Raw genomic sequence first — 20,076 nt, forward strand, 5'->3', positions numbered from 1 at the left:
GACTGTAAATGTGTCAGATATCCACTTGATATGACTAACTCAGACTGCTGAAGCTGAATATAAGCTTCACATCAACTTTTAAATGCTTTTTTGCACAAACGAGGACTGTTTCTGTCCTCCATCACTCACATTGAAAGCACATTTGAACAGGAAGAATGATTACAGCGAGGAAAACCTCTTTCAATGTTTATATGGACACCTGACTGCTGGTTTAAGAAAAATTGTGAACCTGTCTTTTAATTAAATCTAATTTAATTAGTTCCTTGTGCTTGATAAACATGTTATTTCACATTGACAGACTTGTCACCTGTCTGTCATTGTAGACAAAGTGAGTAAGTTTACTTCTCTTAGTTTAGGATGTAAATGTTTCTGTCAGCAGCTCTGTGAAAACTCTAAACTGTTAAAGGCTTTTAGGAGGACTCCAGGTGATGAGAAATGACACTCTGTGAGCCCGACCTCAGATCTGGATCACCTAAATGTCCAGAATCTGCTCTGGTTGTGTTCGGATAAGACAGAAGTCTCAGCTGCAGCGTCCTTGGTGGCTCAGACGTACATAAGGAGAAAATCACAACAAGGCGCACCACGTCGTGATTATGCATTGTGAAATGGGTCGGTGGTGATGTCACTGTCGCTATGCAACAGATTTAATCTAATCCCCTCCGTTCAGATTAGGAGGGAAAATCACTAGAAGGCCTTTTGTTTAAATTACAAGCCATGTGAGAGTTGCTTTAACCTTCACCTCCAGCAGTGGGCTTCATTATTTACTCTAACATATGCTGCAATGTTTCACCCTATATGTTAACTTTTGACATTTTACATAATTTGCTTGCTTCACTGCTACGAGGTGGGGGTAACTGATGTACTATTGTTACAGCTAAAGAAAATATCAAGCAGGAATGATTTACTTCACAGACACTTCAGAACCAACTCAAAGGTTTCCAGGCAAACTGAAAGCATGTTACTGGAAAGGAGCTATTTTGGGGTTCGTGATTATTCACTAAGAAAGGAGTCCTTCACAGGATGGACTTCAGTCATCTGAGAATTCATGCCAGTTTAGAAAAATTTGCTCAAATGTGGATGTGAATATGAATCCAGCTGCATACTTTTGGAAATCAGGAGAAGAACAAAACATGCTTCCTTGTTGAGGAGTGAACAGTGGCAGAATTTATTTGAAACCAAACACACAGATTTCGCCACTTCTAGAGAGTCCAAATACACACTTCATAAAGTCTGCACAGCCTCTCAACAGGGACATATTATGTTTTTTGTGGTTTTCTGTTATTTATATACTGTGTCGGATCTGATGTCGGATGTTAGACATGGTCAAAGTTCCAAAACTTGAGGTTAACGTATGTAGAAACGCTGCCTGCAAGTCAAAGGCCAGGGCTTCAACCTTCTGTGAACATTTTGTTTGTGAGGTTTTTTTCTACACACGTCACACGCACATGCCCACAAACAGTCGTCCGTTCTGTAGCCTTGGTTGCTAAGGTGGTTGCTAAGGTGTTTCCATGTGTTGTTCACGTTGTCCACTCACATATTTCAGATCTGATTCAGCTCCAACATTCATGGATGGATTTGACAAGTTGACATTTGAAGGAGAAAAAGAAGTGAAATCCTGCTATTATAGTTCGTTTACGTAGCCTCCAGAGCCAGAGGAAGCTTCCTGAAGCTGACCAATCAGAACAGAGTGGGCTCATCTTAAAGAGACAGGAGCTAAAACAGCCTGTTTCAGACAGAGGCTGAACTGAGGGGCGGCATAAAGGACCAGTAGAAGATAAATAAGGAGTTTAACTGTAAATCAGAATAGATATATAGACCTGGGTTTGTGCAGAATATGTTCTCTTTAAAGGATACAGCTGGTGATTTCTATATTTTTCTTCTTGTCAACAAATCTCACCAAACCAACAATGAACTGAGCTACTAACAAGTATTGTGTGTGTATCCAAAGCCTGATATATCTTATTCCTCTCTGCCGTAGACCTCTGTTGTTGTCCAAAAACTATTAAAAATATGTCAGTGAGTCACACTGGGTGACATGTTCATTCATTATGAAGAGTTTGGTCACGTTAGTTTGTTTAGAAACTGCTCTAAAGATTAATAACAGATGTAAGATTTTAACAGGTTCCTTGTACGGCAGACGCCACTGAGCATGTTGTGCTACATATCACAACATCTTGACTTTGTACTGAAGTATTTGAGAATAGTGTAGAGATAGTATAGATACTTGTAAATTTGTAAATAGGGAGAAAGTTCAAGTTTTCCACAGTACATCTTTACTGTGTGTGTGTGTGTGTGTGTGTGTCAGTTTCCAGTGTTGAACAAGCGGACAGATGGTTGTGGGGTTGAGTGGGGGAAATACATTATTCAGACTGAACCAGGTTGGAGTTTAACAGCAGAGTGACACACACGAGATGTGACAGAATGAGAACAATACTGCACAACACACACACACACACACACGCTTACATTAATATACAAAATGTGTCTCACTTTCCTCAGAGACCTTGTTTTTTTTTGCTTCATTGATCAGACTTTTTCAGGCATTTAGGTTCTTTTCATTGCCAGTGTTACTGTGCTGTGAGATAAAAGGCACTTTTAGACCGGAGGAACTTTTTCATAGTTCTAAGAATTGGAGGAACTGCAACCTTTTTATTGTTTCTGCACTGCAGGAACTGGGATTGTAGTTCTTAGAAGACCGTTTTGAGGGACTTTTTTAGCTTCAGGGTATGTTCTCTCCCAGCACAGGAGGGACCTTGAGAGACATAAGTGTACGCTGATTGGTCGAACAGCAGCAGAACTGGCAACTGCCATTTTGAAAAATGAAACCCGTGACACACAACAAACACACAGCTCCGATCACACCATCCTCCATCTTGTTGTTGTTGTTGTTGTATCTTGCACATAAGTGACATTGCTATACCAACCGCCAACAGGTTTACGTCACTTCAGCGTCCCCGTTGGTGGTGTGAATGCAAACAGAAAAAAAGCCCTTGAAGGTACGTAGATCTCGAGGGAAGCCTCCCAGTCCTCTCAGGGAGTCCCAAGAACTGTTTTGTCTGAAAGCACTTATTAAACCTGCACATCCAAGTATTTCTCAGCTCAACAAAACAAAAATGAACAAAGTAGGGCTCAAAAAAGGATGCTCTTATAAATATTTGGACATTTCTGTCCTTTAGTTGGTTAATTTCTCACACATTTTAAGACCTGTGACCTCTTTAACTCCCGCTTTTCCCCTTTAGATTTCTTTAACACAGAAGTCCTTGTAATTGGTGCTGAGCCTCTGCAACAGGAAGTATGTGCTCTCCTAGCCTCTTTTCTCTGACGCAGTTCTGCACAGGTCAGAAATCTGGGCGTCACCAAGAACTGCCTTTTATCATTTAAAGAATATATCTGAAGTATGAGGCTTCTTGTCTCGTATACATGCATTTCTTGTCATTTGGACTAACGTCCATCCAAAAAGCATCCTGGCAAGAAATAACAAATTTGATCACATCATCACATCACATCTGTTCTCAGCTATTTGTTCCAAAAGTTAAAACAAAACTTGGTGAAGCAGCTTTTAGTTTTTGTCATGTTGCAGATTAGATGCAACAGTGTTTAAAAGTAGACTGAAAACCTTCCTGTTTTCCGTGTATTTGATTAGTTTCATTGTGTTGTATTAGTTGTAAGTGTCAGATTGTTCTACTTAGTCGTCTACATTCAGTGTATGTTCTGAATGAGTATATGTTTATATTTTATATATGCTGTATACACATGTTTTTGTTCTGTTTTGTCTTGTTTTGGTTTGTTTTTAATGTGAATGAAGCACATTGAATCTCCTTTGGAATTAAATGTGCTGTATAAATAAAATTTGTCTTAGAAATGTCTTTGACTGTGTATCTGTTGGTTCTCACACTTCATTGAAGCTTAATAATACAGAGTTTGGTTTATTTAGTATCTTTGGAAGCTTCATGGTCTCAACTAGAATTTAAAATAAAGAATATATGTTTTTGATGGAGTTTCAACGTTTATTTTGACATGAATTATTTTAAATGACCTGTCTTTTGCTCTTTGACAGTATTTCTTCACAAAACACCAGAGTCTTGCCTTCCTGTTTGTTGTCCACGGGCCAAATGTGACCCATTTTCAAAAGTTTTTATATCAGAAATATGGGTTTCTCTCATGTAATTGCCATAAAGTAATACGGATGGTTCCATACTAAGCTCTTTTATTCAAATTTATAGCATCTGTGCTCTTCCCAAGTCAAATATGACCCGGCCACCACTAGGTGGTGCAATGGGGCACATGATTGTACTTTCCAGCAGAACACACACACACACACACACACACACACACACACACACACACACACACACACACACACACACACACACACACACACACACGTCGACCTAGGTCACCTATGGGGACATTACACAGACTTACATTCATTTCCTAGAGACTTACCTTAACATTAACCACTGACCCAAAAATCAGCTTTTTTTTCCAATTGGTGACACAGTTTTTGTCCCCAACTGGACAAGATGTCCCCATTTAACTGGTCTTTAGTCTGAACTTTGTCCCTGAAAGTAGTATGACACACACACACACACACACACACACACACACACACACACACACACACACACACACACATAGACTGTTTTTCTATGTTTTTGAATTTATAATCCAGATGAACTGAAATTATTCTGAAAAGATAAAGTTTTGAAAAGTTGAAACTAAATTCTCAAGTTCTTGTGTAAATAAAAATGTTTTGCTCTTTGTTTGCTCTGTGATATTTGTTTACCTGGGAATTTCCAGGTTAATAGTTGACACATACCAATCTGTGATAATCCAAAGTGACTCATAATTTCTGCTTATTTTACTCAAAAATGAGGTATAATTTCATGTAAATGAGGTCTATTGACCATAAATTCCAAAAAGAAGTGTAAAACTTGTGGCAATGAGAAGTTGGCTAAAAAGGTGTAACATGGAACTGACTTTATAAGCAGTCAAACCAGGTCACAGTCGATGGTAAGACGATACGAAGGCTAGTTAATAAAAAACTAAACGAAACCAACAAAACATCTTGGTCAAAGTACCGCCTTTATTTCTGATTGTAGTCTCTCTTCTATCACACTTCCTGCCGGCTGCGTTATGTGATCCGTTGCATTGGCAGACACTAATCTTCATGTCATTTTAATCATCTTTGTGTGGTGTGTATTTGAAAGCACCTTTCAAGAGATTATAGGCCTAAAGAGTATTAAAATACACACACACACAAATCAACAGAATACACTATAATACTGGTTCATTAAATCTAACTTTATAAATCACAAATTCACTGAGCATCAGACAATCGACAGCAGATTGAGCCTCGTTTCTAGTGGAAAAGAGAGATTTTCTAGTTCACTAGTCCAGGATTTCAGGTACTTGTAGCATTCTGTTCACCATTTTAAGATTTAATCTCAATTGGTTTGATGTAATCACTGACATTAAATCCCTCCGGACAGACAGCAGTCATCTGATTGACAATAATCCAGAGTGAAAGTTGGATTTCAGTACATTAAATCTGTGCTGAAAGCTCCAGCGCTTTACTGGACACCGTTTTATGACCAGATACAACCAGATTTTTTTGTAATTTCACCTTCATCTCTGCAGGACGTCTCTTGAGATACATTATACTGTAGATACACTTTTACAAGGGTGACTTGGACTAAAGTGGCAGCATAAAATAGACCCAAGAGAATTAAAAAAATGCAACACTGGTGACATTTTCACCATTTTATATGCTCTGTATTTTATATATTTTATCATATTCTTCCAAAAGCTTACATGTCAACATGTAGAAGGAGCTTAGATGAAAATTCATGTAGAGTAATTTACTTTTCTTACTGAATCTGAAAGGTTTCGAGGAGATAAAGATGCTTTTAAGTGCAATAGCAGGAATAAAGCTTGTGCTTTCTAGTGCAGGGCTTCTCAAAAATGTTAATATCATTCTGTTTGGGATAATTTAATTTTAATTATGGTTGTTTCTATCGAATTAAATTATAACCAAATTAAAAAGTTCCGCATGTTGACCTCAAGGACTGCTCATGATACCCTCTTAAATCCTGTAAACCCCTTCGAGGACCACCTTATCAGCAGGGAAAAGCTCATTTACAGCAGCAAATGTCTGTCTCTGCTGAAAGCTTGTTTCATTACACAGAGTGAAAACTAAAAGGCTGCAGCACTTTTCTAATTAAACAGTCCATCCTACTGTGATGATGAGGTCAGGAACTGTTAATTTAGTAAAACAAATCATGAAGTTTTGCACTGTTCTGTGTTGTTTTACTGAACGTTTCTGATGGTACAGGTGTTTCCCTTTTTGCAGTTTAGTTTGAAACAGGAAGCGTGTGGCAATTAATCTTCTGTTTTACTTCACGTTTAGAAATCTGCCACTTCCTCTGCCTGAAATTCACAATGTCACTGTTGAGTATCAAGTTCCTCCTAAACGGTCACCTGGCCTCAAGCGTTAACACATCCAGGACTGATCCAGAACCGCTGCTGCTGCTGCTGCTGCTGCTCTTCATGTTTGCACTTGTCTTAAAACTTATACCAAAATTATACCAACGTGACATTATTTTATATTTTGTTGCTTCTTTTTTCAAAGTTGCACTGCAGTTTGTGCTTTACACTTACAAATATATTAAAATTCTAACAAGCTTAGGATGTTTTGAAGTTTAAAGTCCCTGAGAAACTTTTTTTTGAGTAATTCAGTCCAACATGAAAGCAAAACTTTTCTGCAAAAGTTGAAGCAGTTATTTCACGAGAAATGTGATGACACGTTTCTGTGCAACCAATCAGAATTTAGCAATGTTTGAATCTGATGAAAGCTGTGGTGTTGGTTGTTGCCAAGGAGACGGTACTGTCAATCAAACCTGGTGAAACCAAACCCACAGTCCTGAAGAAGCAGACTAGCTGTGTTTAAGTCTTAATAACAAATACCTGAAGATGTTTTTGTTTATCATGAATATTTTACGGAGCTTTATGTGAGTTTTAGCTCGTTGTTTATCTGTGCGGCTGCTACTTTAATGTTTTGGTTCACTCAGCGTCTCATAGCGTCATTTTCAGAGAAAAAGCTGTAAAAAGCCGTTGTACACTACCTGCTCAGCACCAAACGGCAAACAGACACAGTTAGCTGTAGACTAGCTGGTGAACATAGTGGAGCATTTAGCAGCTAAAGAGCCAGATATTTCCCTCAGGAGTTGGTAGAGAGTAAAAACAGAGCTAAAAGAGAGTGAGTATTGGACTTAGATTCACCACTAGTTTCCAGTCATTCAGTATATAGTTATTTACTATTTTGTTTAAATTGCAGACAAATTACTGGGTAATTATTAGTCAATTTACATATTTATCAAGGAAATTTCTGACTTTTTTCACACTAGTTTGTCATAATTTCATATCAGAAATGGACAAATTACTGGGAAATGTATTAATCAAGGGTTACTTAATATTGTAATAATGACTTCTTTATTTGTTTATACACACTGCATCAGTGTTTCTACTGGCTGAGAATTCACACATTTTCTGTCGTACGACATTAAATTCAACTTAAAATTAGTCTTTGACTCATGTACAAAACTGGGTCAAGAGATACGGTCATAATGCAGGACACACCTTAGTTGATATAAAGTACTTAAGTTCAGCTTAAGGTGCAATTTCCCTGACGAAATGCGCAACTGTGTGACTCAGGCTCGATAAAGAACCTCTCAGAGTGTATATTTTTATGACTGGAGGAATTATTGGAGGAGAAAATCAGCAGCTGGCAGGACGACAGACCTTCCCTTTAAAAAAATGCGAAGTGCCACTTCCTTATTTGTTCCTAACAAAGGTTATAAAAAGAGTAATCAGTCTGCTGCACTCTGTACTTTCCTCCTTTACTGTTTCCTGCTTCCTCCTGTAATATCACATTAAACACTCACACACAACACACACACAGACACATTTTTCACCATGGGGAACTTTGCTGCAAATGAGGGACTCTCCATCTTTGTTATTGTGAGTATATTTTGCTTTATTTATTACAATTCTCAGTGTTAGAACTAAACTACTGTTTTTACGTGTTTGCTTTCATCATCTGCATCTGTATCCTGCTATAGTTTTAGACTACATTTACTGAGAAAAAAGTGATTGTAAAGCCAGAATTTTAGAAATATTTAGGCTGTTAGATCAGAAACCTGAGAAAATCTGCACAATTTTCTGTTAATCTGGATATTTTTCAATGTTTAATCCATTAATTTGTTCCATAAACAGTTATATATGCCAGTTCTTCTTTATGGTGGTCCAAAACCTGATTTCTGAGCTTTTCTGGAGGGAAAATGTGTTGTGAAGTGATGTACTTATTCATTTTTCTTAGTCTAAACATTATCGAGTCAAAAAAGACCCCAATATGTCTAATTTTAAATGAAAAATTGCTCATATTTTTGTCTCCAAAAAACATTATTGTGTCGATATTGGTAAACATTTATAAGTATTTCATTATAATCTTTCTAATACCGTCGTACCTTCTAATTTTATATGTTGTCTTATATGTTTTTATATATGTAATGTTATATGTTTTTGTCATGTATGATCTTTACTTATTTCTTTGCTTTTGTTTTTAAGCACATTGCCTGTCGTATGAAATGTGCTATATAAATCAATCTGACTTGACTTTCTTGATTCATGCATGAATGAACAGAAGTTGTTTTTCGTTAGCAAGACTGACTTGATGCTGTGTTTTGATTTAATCCGCCGTGTGTTTGGTTGTGTGTTTCAGCTGGTTTGGCTGGGGATCAACGCGTACCTGTTTGTCCAATTCTACATGAACTTCCTGGTCGAGAGGTGGTTTTACACTCGAGTGCTTCTCGGGGTGAGTCTGTCCTGCAGCATCACTTCTGCTTCATTTTTCACACAGAGAACGGAAAGTCAGTCAGAAAGAAACCGCCAGTTATGACTGGTTTAGTAAATAAAGTCTGGGCTGATACTCGATCACTGAGTGTGATTTTCTTTCTTTAAGCTTCAACGGAGAGTCAAGAATCAAACAGACGGTTGTAGGACAAATGAAATGAAATTAGTTATTTGTGAAAACAGGACCCGGCCCTTTTCACTTCCTCAAAAAATGTAGCGGCTGCTGTCCTAGAAATTCCCAACACCACCAACATCACACTGCATTAATAACAGACACTGAAGCCCACCCACTGCATACTGCTGCTAAATTTAGAATTTAGTAGCAGTATATGAACATTTCATAACACATGATAAGTTATTAGCGGATATAAGGACATTTTAAGTGTTCAGTATTATCCTCTGAAGACCTATTTTATATTATCACAACTGTATTTTACTATATTGTCATTCATTTTTTTTATGACCAAAGCCTACATCACCACACTAAGATGAGTCACGCTTCATAGGTTCAAGATACTTGCATGGCGGGTTGATTGTTTAGCAGAAGAAACCTGCCTTAACCTCATATGGAGCGTTTACCATCCTGTATGTCAACTCTTCATAGGCTACTACTGTATGTAATTAAGTGAACCATAAACCACCGATTTGCATTCCCTAATAAGAAGCTTTCAGCCCTGCATGATGACTTTGTGGATCCACCTTGTCCGGGGTTCAGGGAGAGTCCCCCAGTACATATAAGCCAGGTAGAAATGGACCAGTTTAATATTCTCATGAATTTCTGTCCACCATCTCCGAGCCTTGGGATTGGACCATAACAAATGAATAAGGGTGGCCTCCCCACATCTCCAGCATGCTGGGTCCTCTCTTAACCCCACCCTATGCAGTTTTGCAGGGGTCCAATAAACCCTATTAAGAATTTTAAATTGCACTAATCTAGTCCTAATCCTGCGAGAAGATTTTTTTTACGGGTTTCCATTCCTCATTACAAGGCCATTTGAGGCTTTCTTGCTCTCACTGAAGACAGCAAGTATTTCACTACGGGTATCAAGTCTTGACAGGGTCACTTGAGCATTTGGAAAATCCTGGTTAATTAAATGTCTAATTTGGAGGTATCTCCAGAATTATCGTACTGCTCCTTCATCATAAGTATGGACCCATAATACATACCCTTTAAGGACATAATACCCTTTTTCCAGTTAAAGGGTTTCTTACAATTGTTATTCATAATCTGTTTATGGGTGACCACTGGAGAGTTATAGTTGTTGACAAATACATTAATGTATACATTAATAAATGCTTATATCTGCTTATAACTACTTTGTAGTGTGTTATAAACCATTCATTTACTATTGATATACTGATTATTAACACTAAAACGAGGACGCAAAGTAAATTGTTATTGTCATATGAAGAAAAATGCTGCAAACACATAAAATATAAGCAGAATATAAGACACATACTCACAGATTTTACAGCAGATATGCAGCAACTACAGAAACACAGCAATTCATACACAACAACAGAAGCTTCTGGCGCAACACTCAAAACTGACAAATAGCTTTTCGATTAGTAAAATGCTAACGCTAGGCGTGTCGCCAGTAATGTCAGAATCATGCACAGTACTTACAATGTTTGATCTGATTCATACAGTTGTGTCATGTTTTATATTTGTATTATGTATATTACTGTGCATGCATATGTGTTTTTACTTTTACTTTTGATTTACAAAGTTGTCAAGGTGTTTTTTTCCTACTGAGCCCAGGAGAAGTGGCTGTTGCTCTGGTAACTAAAATAAACTGACATGATCATTGTGAAATTTACACAAATTCCTGTTATTTCCTTGTGCTTACTGTACACGCTTCTTCATTTACTTGTGTTGTGTGTGTCTACAGTATTTGCCTGTGTTTTCATAAGTTGCAGCACACTGACCTATCTTGGCTACTGTAGTAGTCAAACTTTGCACAGTGTAATCAATCTTAATGAGTTTTTCATACAGAGAAAATCCAAACAAAATCATTCACAGGCACCTGAGAGGTGATACACACGTCCACGTCTGCACTTATGACCCTTATATACACAGTTTTATGTCTAGAATCGATAAATAAATCTTATCACACATCACATTATCTACACCACCTTGTATCTACAGTTAAACTCTCTTTTAGGAGGAAGAAGTCGGGCTGATGCAAGTTTAATTTTGCTCTGTGGTTTCATGATACACTGAGTCAATGTCACTGGCTGCCCAGCTGGCTTCCAGTCAGCAGAAGTGAAACAATGAGGCTTTTACATTCTGTTGCACTTTCTTAAAGGCGTTTTTTTAACACCTGTAGGGATGATATTTCACCACCAGTTTATAGAAATATGACAAACAATATCCAAAGTTGCTGTTCTTTACGGAGCTTTTATGATTAAGGTGAAGAAAAGGGTGAAAAGGTTAAGGGTAGAAAATTTGGTTGAGCTAAGGGGTTGAGGTTGAGATGATTTAGGTTGGGTTTCAGGTTAAAGATAATATTAGATTCACATGTTTAAAGTAAAGGAAGTGGTGAGAGTCGGGGATGTATTTAACCTGTATGAAGTTCATCAGCAAGACTACAATATGGCTGCAACTGACCATTATTTTCAAGATTAATCGATCCCATCAATTTATCAATTTATAAATAAGCATTTATCAACATTATAAAGTAACTGATTACATTGTGAAGTAACTCAACACTCTCTCTGACCCCCCAGCAAGCTCTCTCCTGGGCCAGAGCTCCTGCCGCCTGCCTCAACTTCAACTGTATGCTCATCCTGTTGCCAGTTTGCAGAAACCTGCTCTCCTTCCTCCGTGGCACCATTCAGGTATAAAAACTCAACTTTAATCCAGACTGATTGCTTTCATCCCCAAGTTTTTTACCTTCTAACAACATTTTCCTCATTTCTAATTATTTGATGATTGCTATCCCTGTCTTTCTGCTTTGTGTTTAGTTATGTAGCCGCACAGCTGCTCGCCAACTGGACCGAAACCTCACTTTTCACAAACTGGTGGCTTATATGATCGCCTTTCATACAGGTATTATTTTAATGTAAAGACGTGTGAAGGCTTTAACATTTGACAAGTAAACAGAGACTAACAGAAATCAATTCTGGAAAAGAGTGAAGAGAAGATAAAGCACTGCAAAACCCAGATAACTATTTTTAAGCCATTTCTTTTCCTATTTCTGTACATGTTTACACATTATCAATTTGTGCAACAAAACACAACAATGCAGGAGTTTTTGCATTAGAAATTGAATGCAGAATATCAAATATACATAAAAACATAGACTGTAAAACAATTATAGCTGCATTTCTGCCAATATATCTAGGATGATATATCAGTTTACATATTCATACGCCATAAAAGAATTATGTACTGATCCTGAATAATATTGAACTATTTCTTATTTTCTGGGCATCCTTTGAACTACTGAATTCATTGTGTTTGATTAAATCTCATCCTTTCCTACAACTGCACCTAAAACTCCCCATTTATTACATTTTATTAGTTATTAGCAGTATTTGGCAGCGTGACAGCTTCCCACATGACTCAAAGTATGATTTTATTTATCTAAAGTCACTTTGTCCTAACATACTTCTCCTTTCTCACCTCCTTGCAGCCGTGCACATTGTTGCACACTTGTTTAACTTTGAGTATTTCATGGATGCCCAGCTGAATCGCAACAGCAGCCTTCTTACCTTCGTCTTGTCTGAAATTGGTAACGGAGACAATGCCGCCTTCCTAAACCCCATCAGGACCAATGAGACGGTGAGTTATGGTTACTGGAAAAACATGCAGCTTGTTTTCGTTTCTGTATTTGTTGGATACTTCTCGTGTTGCTGAAATCTGTTAAATTCCCTCTGCTTTATTGCTAAAACTTGTGACCATTAAAAAAAAAAAAAAGTAAAAATAGCAAAAGTAGCATTACTTCATCAGACAAACTTCCTCTATGGGGGTATTTGTCTTTGCAGATATTTTGTCATTTGAGATTTTGCCTCTCTTTCTTCGAAAGGTTTCACTTTAACTGACATCTCCTTTCAGTTTATACACTTTCACAAATTTCTTTCAGGACTTTTTCTTCACTTCACACTTCAGGTCCAATACTTTCAACTCCCTTCAGTGCTTGAACTTCACGTCACTCAACACTTAAAGTGACACTTTATCTTTATTTTGTTGGTTATATTTCTCATTACTTACTTTCACTGTAACTGTTTTTAAACTTTTGCATTAACTGTATTTTGACTGCCACTTCAACTTCTTTCAGTATTTTAAATGGTTTGACTGCAACATTTCAGTAGCAAGAACATGCATTTTCTTATATATTGACAAATCAGATCAGTTTAACCCTAATTTTTTATAATAGAATCACTTATAAAATCTGCTTCATTACGGTTTAAAAAATGATCACCAGTAAATATGTGTCATATGAACCATGAGAGGGCGAACAAAATGTCTGATTTAAACACTTAAAGCTGTATTTTGATGCAGAACCCTACCATCGTCATGTTCACCACCATCGCCGGACTGACGGGTGTGGCCATCACGCTGGCCCTCATCCTCATCATCACTTCATCCATGGAGGTCATCCGAAGGTCGTACTTCGAGGTGTTCTGGTACACCCACCACCTCTTTGTCATCTTCTTCATCGGACTGGTGTTCCACGGCTACGGGTAGGATGCCACCAAAGTTCGTTTCTTCTTGGGGAATACCTGAAAGTGTTATGACTTTTTAGTTTTGGTGAAACCACTTTAGAAGTTCCCAAAACCCCAATAAATTTGAGCATTTGAGTAAGTTTGTTCTTGACACTGGAAACAGTAGATAGACAAAATAGTATTGACTCAAGGTCCAATTACAAGCTTTTTCCAGAGCTTTCAACCACATCTCATCTTTATCCACAAATTGTTGGCTTGGTTGTCATCACATAAGTTTCATGAATATCTCAACAGCTGAGGAGACTTCAATCTGCAGATGATTCAGTTAAAAACTATGTTGTCTACATGGTAAAGTCAGCATACTGACATACAGTGAAAATCTTAACATGTTGACGTTTACCATGTTCACCATCTCAGTTTGTTGAAATGTTGATGTTTTGCTATGTAGCACTAAACAAAAAGTACAGTTGAGGCTGATGGGAATGTCATTAGTTTTGCGGGTGATTAGTCAAGTATTGGATGTATTTATATTTTAACCTTTTGGTGGCGCTAGATGAAAAGTCAAGAAATTACAAAAGTTATTACAATTTATCCTGAGAGAACCATAAACATCTGTACAAAATTTCTTAACAAGCCAACCAGTAGTCGAGATATTTCAGTCTGGGCTTCCAAAAGCTACGCTCCTGTTGTGACTGAAAATATACCATTAAATATACACATATATGTGATATGCAGTACAATTATAATCTTGAAAATGTAAATGTGTAATGTAATTTAAGATGCAGATGTAATTTAAGATTTAAGATTCCCCCAGTTTTACTTATAATAACAATAATAATAATAATGCTGATTATTAAATATTCATGTGTTTTGTGGCTATAGGCGGATCGTGCGAGGACAGACACTAGCTAGCCTGAAGACAAATAAGCCTGACGAGTGTGAAACCCAGTTTATGGACTGGGGGAAAACTGGGTCCAACTGTACTGTGCCAGTGTTTGCCGGAAACCCGCCAGGGGTAAGCTATGAAATCTGCCTGGCCTTGTAGTCTTCATCTATCATCATTGTTAAGAACAAATGGGAACTACTTTATTTTATTGATTTCCAAGTTGTTATGTCAGTCAGTGGTTAAAATGTTTGAAAAGGACTGTAAACCTTCTACTAATCAAAAAACCGTCAGAGAGTTACATGTTCTTTTGAGCTGTTAATATAATTTTTATAATTATCAGTAATAATGTTGTAAATTCTTTAATATATTTCTTCTCTGCAGACATGGAAGTGGGTTTTGGCCCCAATGATCCTCTATGTTTGCGAGAGGCTCGTCCGCATCTATCGATCCCACCAGAAAGTCGTCATCACCAAGGTGTGTGTGTTTAATTACTAAAACTAAAAAGAGGATATAAACAGTTACGACCTGTAATAAAGGAAAGTTTTTTTGAACAAGACATTGAAGACCTACATATGTTTTTTAAACTAAATTCCTGAAATGTAACTGAGTTAAACCTCCAGTGGGCTTTAAATGTCCCTAAACCACACCTATCTGTAAAAAAACATAAGTTACCTTGTAGGTCTATCATTATTTATATTTACTGTATCTGAAAAAGATAAGGATATGTTCTCTATCCTGGAGGTCTGTTTGACCTTTAGCAGATTTCAAAAAACTTTTTAAAAGTTTAGCCATGGACCAAGAAAGAAGCTGTCTTTTTCCCAATGCAAATAGCACGACCATGTGGCATAAAAAGCAACTTTTTTTCTTGAATTGCTAGTTTGAGTAAGCAAAACCTCCTATTTTTCCACTCCAACACATTTCATCCACTCTTCATCAAATTTGATACACAACAGGATGGCCATGAAGAACAATGATTAATTTGTTTTTATTAATATGTCATGCCAGTTTTTCTAGTTGGTTTGCATATTCTTGCAGGCCAGTTGTGTTTGACATAAACTGCCATAACTCATGAACACATTGTGCAGTCACTAACAAATTTAAATGACACGTGAACATATAAACTGGCATTTTGCTTTAAAAAATTAGACTACAGTACAGCACACTCATCCTTATAAGAACAAATACTTCTGTACAGGATTACCAAAAATATACATATCCGAATGATTGTCTAAAATACAGATTAAAAAACTGTATTAAATTAACAAGTTTAGAGGATTGTGCAGCCCTGAGTTAATTAGTTTTAATGAATCAGCTTGTTGAGCAACTAGTAAATTAATCAATCAATTGAGTCATTTATCAAACAAAAGTGTCAAACATTCTCTAGTTCCAGCTTCTCAAATGTGAGGATTTGCTGTTTTTCTCAGTTCTTTATTATTGTAAACTGAATATTTTTGGTTTTGGACTGTTGGTTGGACAAAACAAGATATTTTTAGACATCACTTTGGGCTTTGGGCATTTTTCACCATTTTGTGACATTGTATAGACCAAACTCATCAGTAATGGCAATAATGACTAGTCGAAGCCCTAGGTTTTATTTAATACTTGTTATTTGACAAATAACCCAAATCATAACTCTAATAACACCGTACCTTGTACCTGGCCCACAGGTGGTGATGCACCCCTCCAAGACTCTGGAGCTGCAGATGAAGAGGAAAGGTTTCCACATGGAGGTGGGTCAGTACGTCTTCATCCAGTGTCCATCCGTCTCCAGGCTGGAGTGGCACCCCTTCACCCTGACCTCGGCCCCCGAGGAGGACTTCTTCAGCGCCCACATCCGTATTGTCGGCGACTGGACTCAGGCACTGTACGAGGCCTGCGGAGGAGACAAAACCGAGCCTCAGGAGGCCTGGAACTTACCCAAGTATGACAACAGGGGAAGGGGTGAAAGAAAAGAGTAAAACTGTGCCTGAAATTGCCTGTAATTATATTTGATTGCACCCTCCTGCTTCCTCGATGCAGCACTCTTTTGAATAGCTGGCAGTGGGGGTCACATTTACAGCCCTAAGTGGTTCATTGTGTGTGGCTGTAATTCTTCCCCTTTCAGGAGTGAACAGAGAAGCAAAGAGACTGTAGAAATCCTGCAATATTAACAATATTATCTTCTCAACATCAAATTAGCTTTCCACGGTGGTCCCACTGAGCAATTTGGAGCGTTTTTCAGTTCTCGTGAGACACTGAAAGAACAACACCTTTATTCAGAGCCGCTGCCTCTGATGAAATTACCTTCAGGACCATTTGCTGCTTTCTTGGTTTCACTTTGACTGTTCTTGTTAAAAAAAAATGGCCCAAGCAACCATCAGGTCTGCAACCATGCTCCAAAAATGCCTCACATTTTCTGTTGTTTGCACTAGATGAAGTGGAAATGACTAGAAGTGAAAATGGTTGTCATGTATGGTGGGTGGATTTACTGAAACTGGCTCTGCATTATCTTTTAATAATAATGCCTTTATCTGTATAGCATATTTCATGCAAAGTTCAAAACAGTGCTTCATAGAAAACAGGAACAGAAATAACCAAATGAAAATGAATAAATAAACAGCTAAATTAAAAGCCAGAGTACAAATATAATAATTCTTAAAAATGAACTTGCTGTTCTCAGATTCTGAGCTCAAGAGGAAACATGTATCACAGTTTAAGGGAGGAAAAACAGGAACCGGTCTCACCAACAAGTTTCTTGTTATAAACTTTAGAAACTTTTTTTTTTAAAAAGGATGTGAAAGATCTGCGATTTAAAATTGAGACATAAAATATAGATAGATATCTGTATTTTCTTAATTTGTTTGGACAGACGAACAGTTTTTGAGTGCAGCTTCTCTGCTACTACTTTCAATCTTCAGAGTAGAATCTCCTTTTTCTGCTTATTTACTTTTAAAAAATGAAACCGGGACAAGCAATAAGAACAGTTAAAGAACTTGGGTCATCTGCTGAAACACATATATATAATTGTTCATCCTCTGCATAACAGTTGTCTGCAGATGACCCAAAAGAGCAAAAACCGAATAGGGCCCAGAACTCTTCTTTGAGGAACTCCAAAATTCACATTAAGGGTGTGCTACAAATCATGCACTAATCATGCTATATCACAAAAAGGAGTCACTGTTTGTGCTGTGGGTGTATAGTATAATCTGTCGACCATTGTGACCGATCTCTCTGTTTATCTCTCTCTCTCTCAGGGTGGCCATAGACGGCCCGTTTGGTACCGCCAGTGAGGACGTGTTTCGTTATGAGGTGGTCATGCTGGTTGGTGCAGGAATTGGCGTGACTCCTTTCGCTTCCATCCTCAAGTCTGTGTGGTACAAAACCATCCAGAACAACCAGGATGTCTTCACCAAGAAGGTGAGAGACACCAAAAGGGTGAAATTAACATCATGGAGATAAAATCTGTTAACACCTTTAGGACTTCTCAAGCATGGACGTTCATTTTTGACCTTATTAGTAAACCCAAATCAACTTCAGCCTACTGCCGTTCTTTCCCACAGTAAATATGAGTCTGTTATCAGTAAATAATAGTAGATTTTGGTTAATAAAGTGACTCTCATGTGGTGCTGTCCTCCCCAGATCTACTTCTACTGGCTGTGTCCGGAGACGCAGGCCTTCGAGTGGTTTGCAGACCTGCTGCAGGTCCTGGAGGGCCAGATGGCGGAGAAGGGCATGACCAACTTCCTCAGCTACAACATCTACCTCACCCGCTGGAAGGAGACCGAGGTAGGAGGGACACCTTCTCATGTGATCTTTGACCGATACAACAAATAACTCCTTTCTTTGTATTAAACCAAGAATATAAAGCTATAAAGTGTCCATTAAATTGGGGGTTAGTTTTCTGGTTTCACTTTAATTGAAGGTTCTGTATGTGTTGAGGAACTTTTCTGACCTTTCAGGCTTTAGAAACCATCACCAAGACTTGTTCAAGAAGAAAAATATGAATGAAAAATGAATATATGTGCTTGTTAACTAAGATTAAATGTGTTTTTTGCTGCTTGAAAAGTCCTAATTTTCATCCAACAACCAAGATTTATATGCTCAGACTGTCTCTGTCGGCTGAAATATGAAATTTTTTTTTTCAGGCTGCTCACTTCCGTGTTCACCATGAAGCAGAAAACGATCCAATCACAGGGCTCAAACAGAAGACTCTTTATGGGAAACCCAACTGGGACAATGAGTTCACCAATATTGCCACAAAGCATCCGGGGTGAGGTTCTTTATCACATTATTTTACACACACAATCACCCAATCACATTTTATCTTCATCATTCAGTCCATGATGTCAAATACGCCCAGTTACACAATAATCACTGACTGGAATATCTAATGGAAATGATTTCATTTCCTTATGATAAAAGTAAATGTCTTTAACTACACTACTCACACTATTACTACAACTACTGAAGATGTGTAAATGGCTAATAGAACTGCTACAGTACTACTTCTAATACTACTAACACCACCACTTCTTCTACTACGTCCACCACTTCTTTTACCATTACTTTTACTATTACTTCTACTACTACTCAATATTATATATAATATCAAGTTTGAGGACGACTCGTGATTTTAATCCTTTTTTTTCCTTTGCAAAAATGTAAAATACAATTGAAACATCATATTTTTAAGGACGTAATGTGCAAGGCAAGTGAGCAAGAATAATTAAAACCTTGTCCATCTTGTGGAGGCGACCATTAAAATCACTTTGAGACTTTGTAAGGTGTAATATATGGTTACAGTGATTCTTTGACAATTATATAGACCTAGTAACCTTAATAATAATAAATAAGCTTGTGTTTGTTTCCTCAGAACTAAAGTTGGAGTTTTCCTGTGTGGTCCGCCTCAGTTGGGCAAATCTCTGGGGAAACAGTGTCGGTCTCACTCAGAAGCCGACGTCAAGTTCATCTTCAACAAAGAAAACTTCTAAAAAAAAACTTCTGGACGACGACCAGTACAACATAAACGGCGAGGAAACTTCCCAAGTAGCAGTGGGGTCATGGGGTCATCAGGGCTCCAGCACGTTAAATCACAATATTTGTCTTGTTTGATGTTTTTTGAATGTTGTAGAATTCAGTTTGGAGGCTGCAGTGTTTCTCCATCAAAACTAAAAATGTCTGGCAGCTCATCACCAACCGCTCTCCTCCTCACCACGTTTTGCAAAGATACCGTTCTTGCTCAAAAGCGAGAAAATTAACGCTGCGGTGTTTTCCACATTTCCTTCTTCTCCTTTTGTGTTACATCAAAAGATGAAGCTCTGCTGATTTCAAAACTGTCCTTCCTGTTTCTGTCATTTCATTTACTTTTCTCTGTGCTTGGACAAGGTCACGATGTCTGAGGAGGTTCTTAAACATGGTGAGGAAAATAATGCTTAAAAGAGCCGAATCGCTTTTTAGCAAGGTACTGAAACTTTGGCTGCTACATGGCAGCTGTCGAGTAGCTCACAGTGTGAGACTGAGCTAAAAAAAAAAAAAAGCAAACCTCTCAGGAAAAATAAAGGAATAAAAGGAAGTAAAGCAGCATCAGAAACAAGCTGCTTAATGCTTTTTGTGTTGCAAAAGTACAGCTA

The 20,076-nt window shown here is 37.7% G+C and overlaps 2 protein-coding genes across 4 annotated transcripts in view; one reads left to right on the forward strand and one right to left on the reverse strand.

The window, feature by feature from the left end:
- LOC121891847 (growth hormone receptor-like) overlaps positions 1-13,509 on the reverse strand; it is a 61,053-nt gene extending 47,544 nt beyond the window's left edge. Inside the window, exon 1 of one of the 3 annotated variants that reach the window (XM_042404480.1) lies at positions 13,426-13,509. The gene's annotated coding sequence lies outside the window, so the exon portion shown is untranslated. The remainder of the gene's footprint in view (positions 1-13,425) is intronic. The other 2 variants (XM_042404477.1, XM_042404479.1) reach the window with 2 other exon arrangements.
- Positions 7,240-19,967, forward strand: LOC121891843 (cytochrome b-245 heavy chain). Its single transcript, XM_042404472.1, has 13 exons — positions 7,240-8,019; positions 8,780-8,872; positions 11,641-11,751; positions 11,878-11,962; positions 12,549-12,697; positions 13,418-13,599; positions 14,464-14,596; positions 14,849-14,941; positions 16,135-16,388; positions 17,701-17,863; positions 18,086-18,232; positions 18,592-18,716; positions 19,320-19,967. Exons 1-13 carry the CDS (start codon positions 7,975-7,977, stop codon positions 19,435-19,437), a joined length of 1,698 nt encoding a protein of 565 aa, XP_042260406.1. The 5' UTR covers positions 7,240-7,974; the 3' UTR covers positions 19,438-19,967.
- Positions 19,968-20,076: the final 109 nt, after the last annotated feature.

The sequence above is a fragment of the Thunnus maccoyii genome, chromosome 24 (assembly GCF_910596095.1).
Source record: "Thunnus maccoyii chromosome 24, fThuMac1.1, whole genome shotgun sequence".
Lineage (NCBI taxonomy): Eukaryota > Metazoa > Chordata > Actinopteri > Scombriformes > Scombridae > Thunnus > Thunnus maccoyii.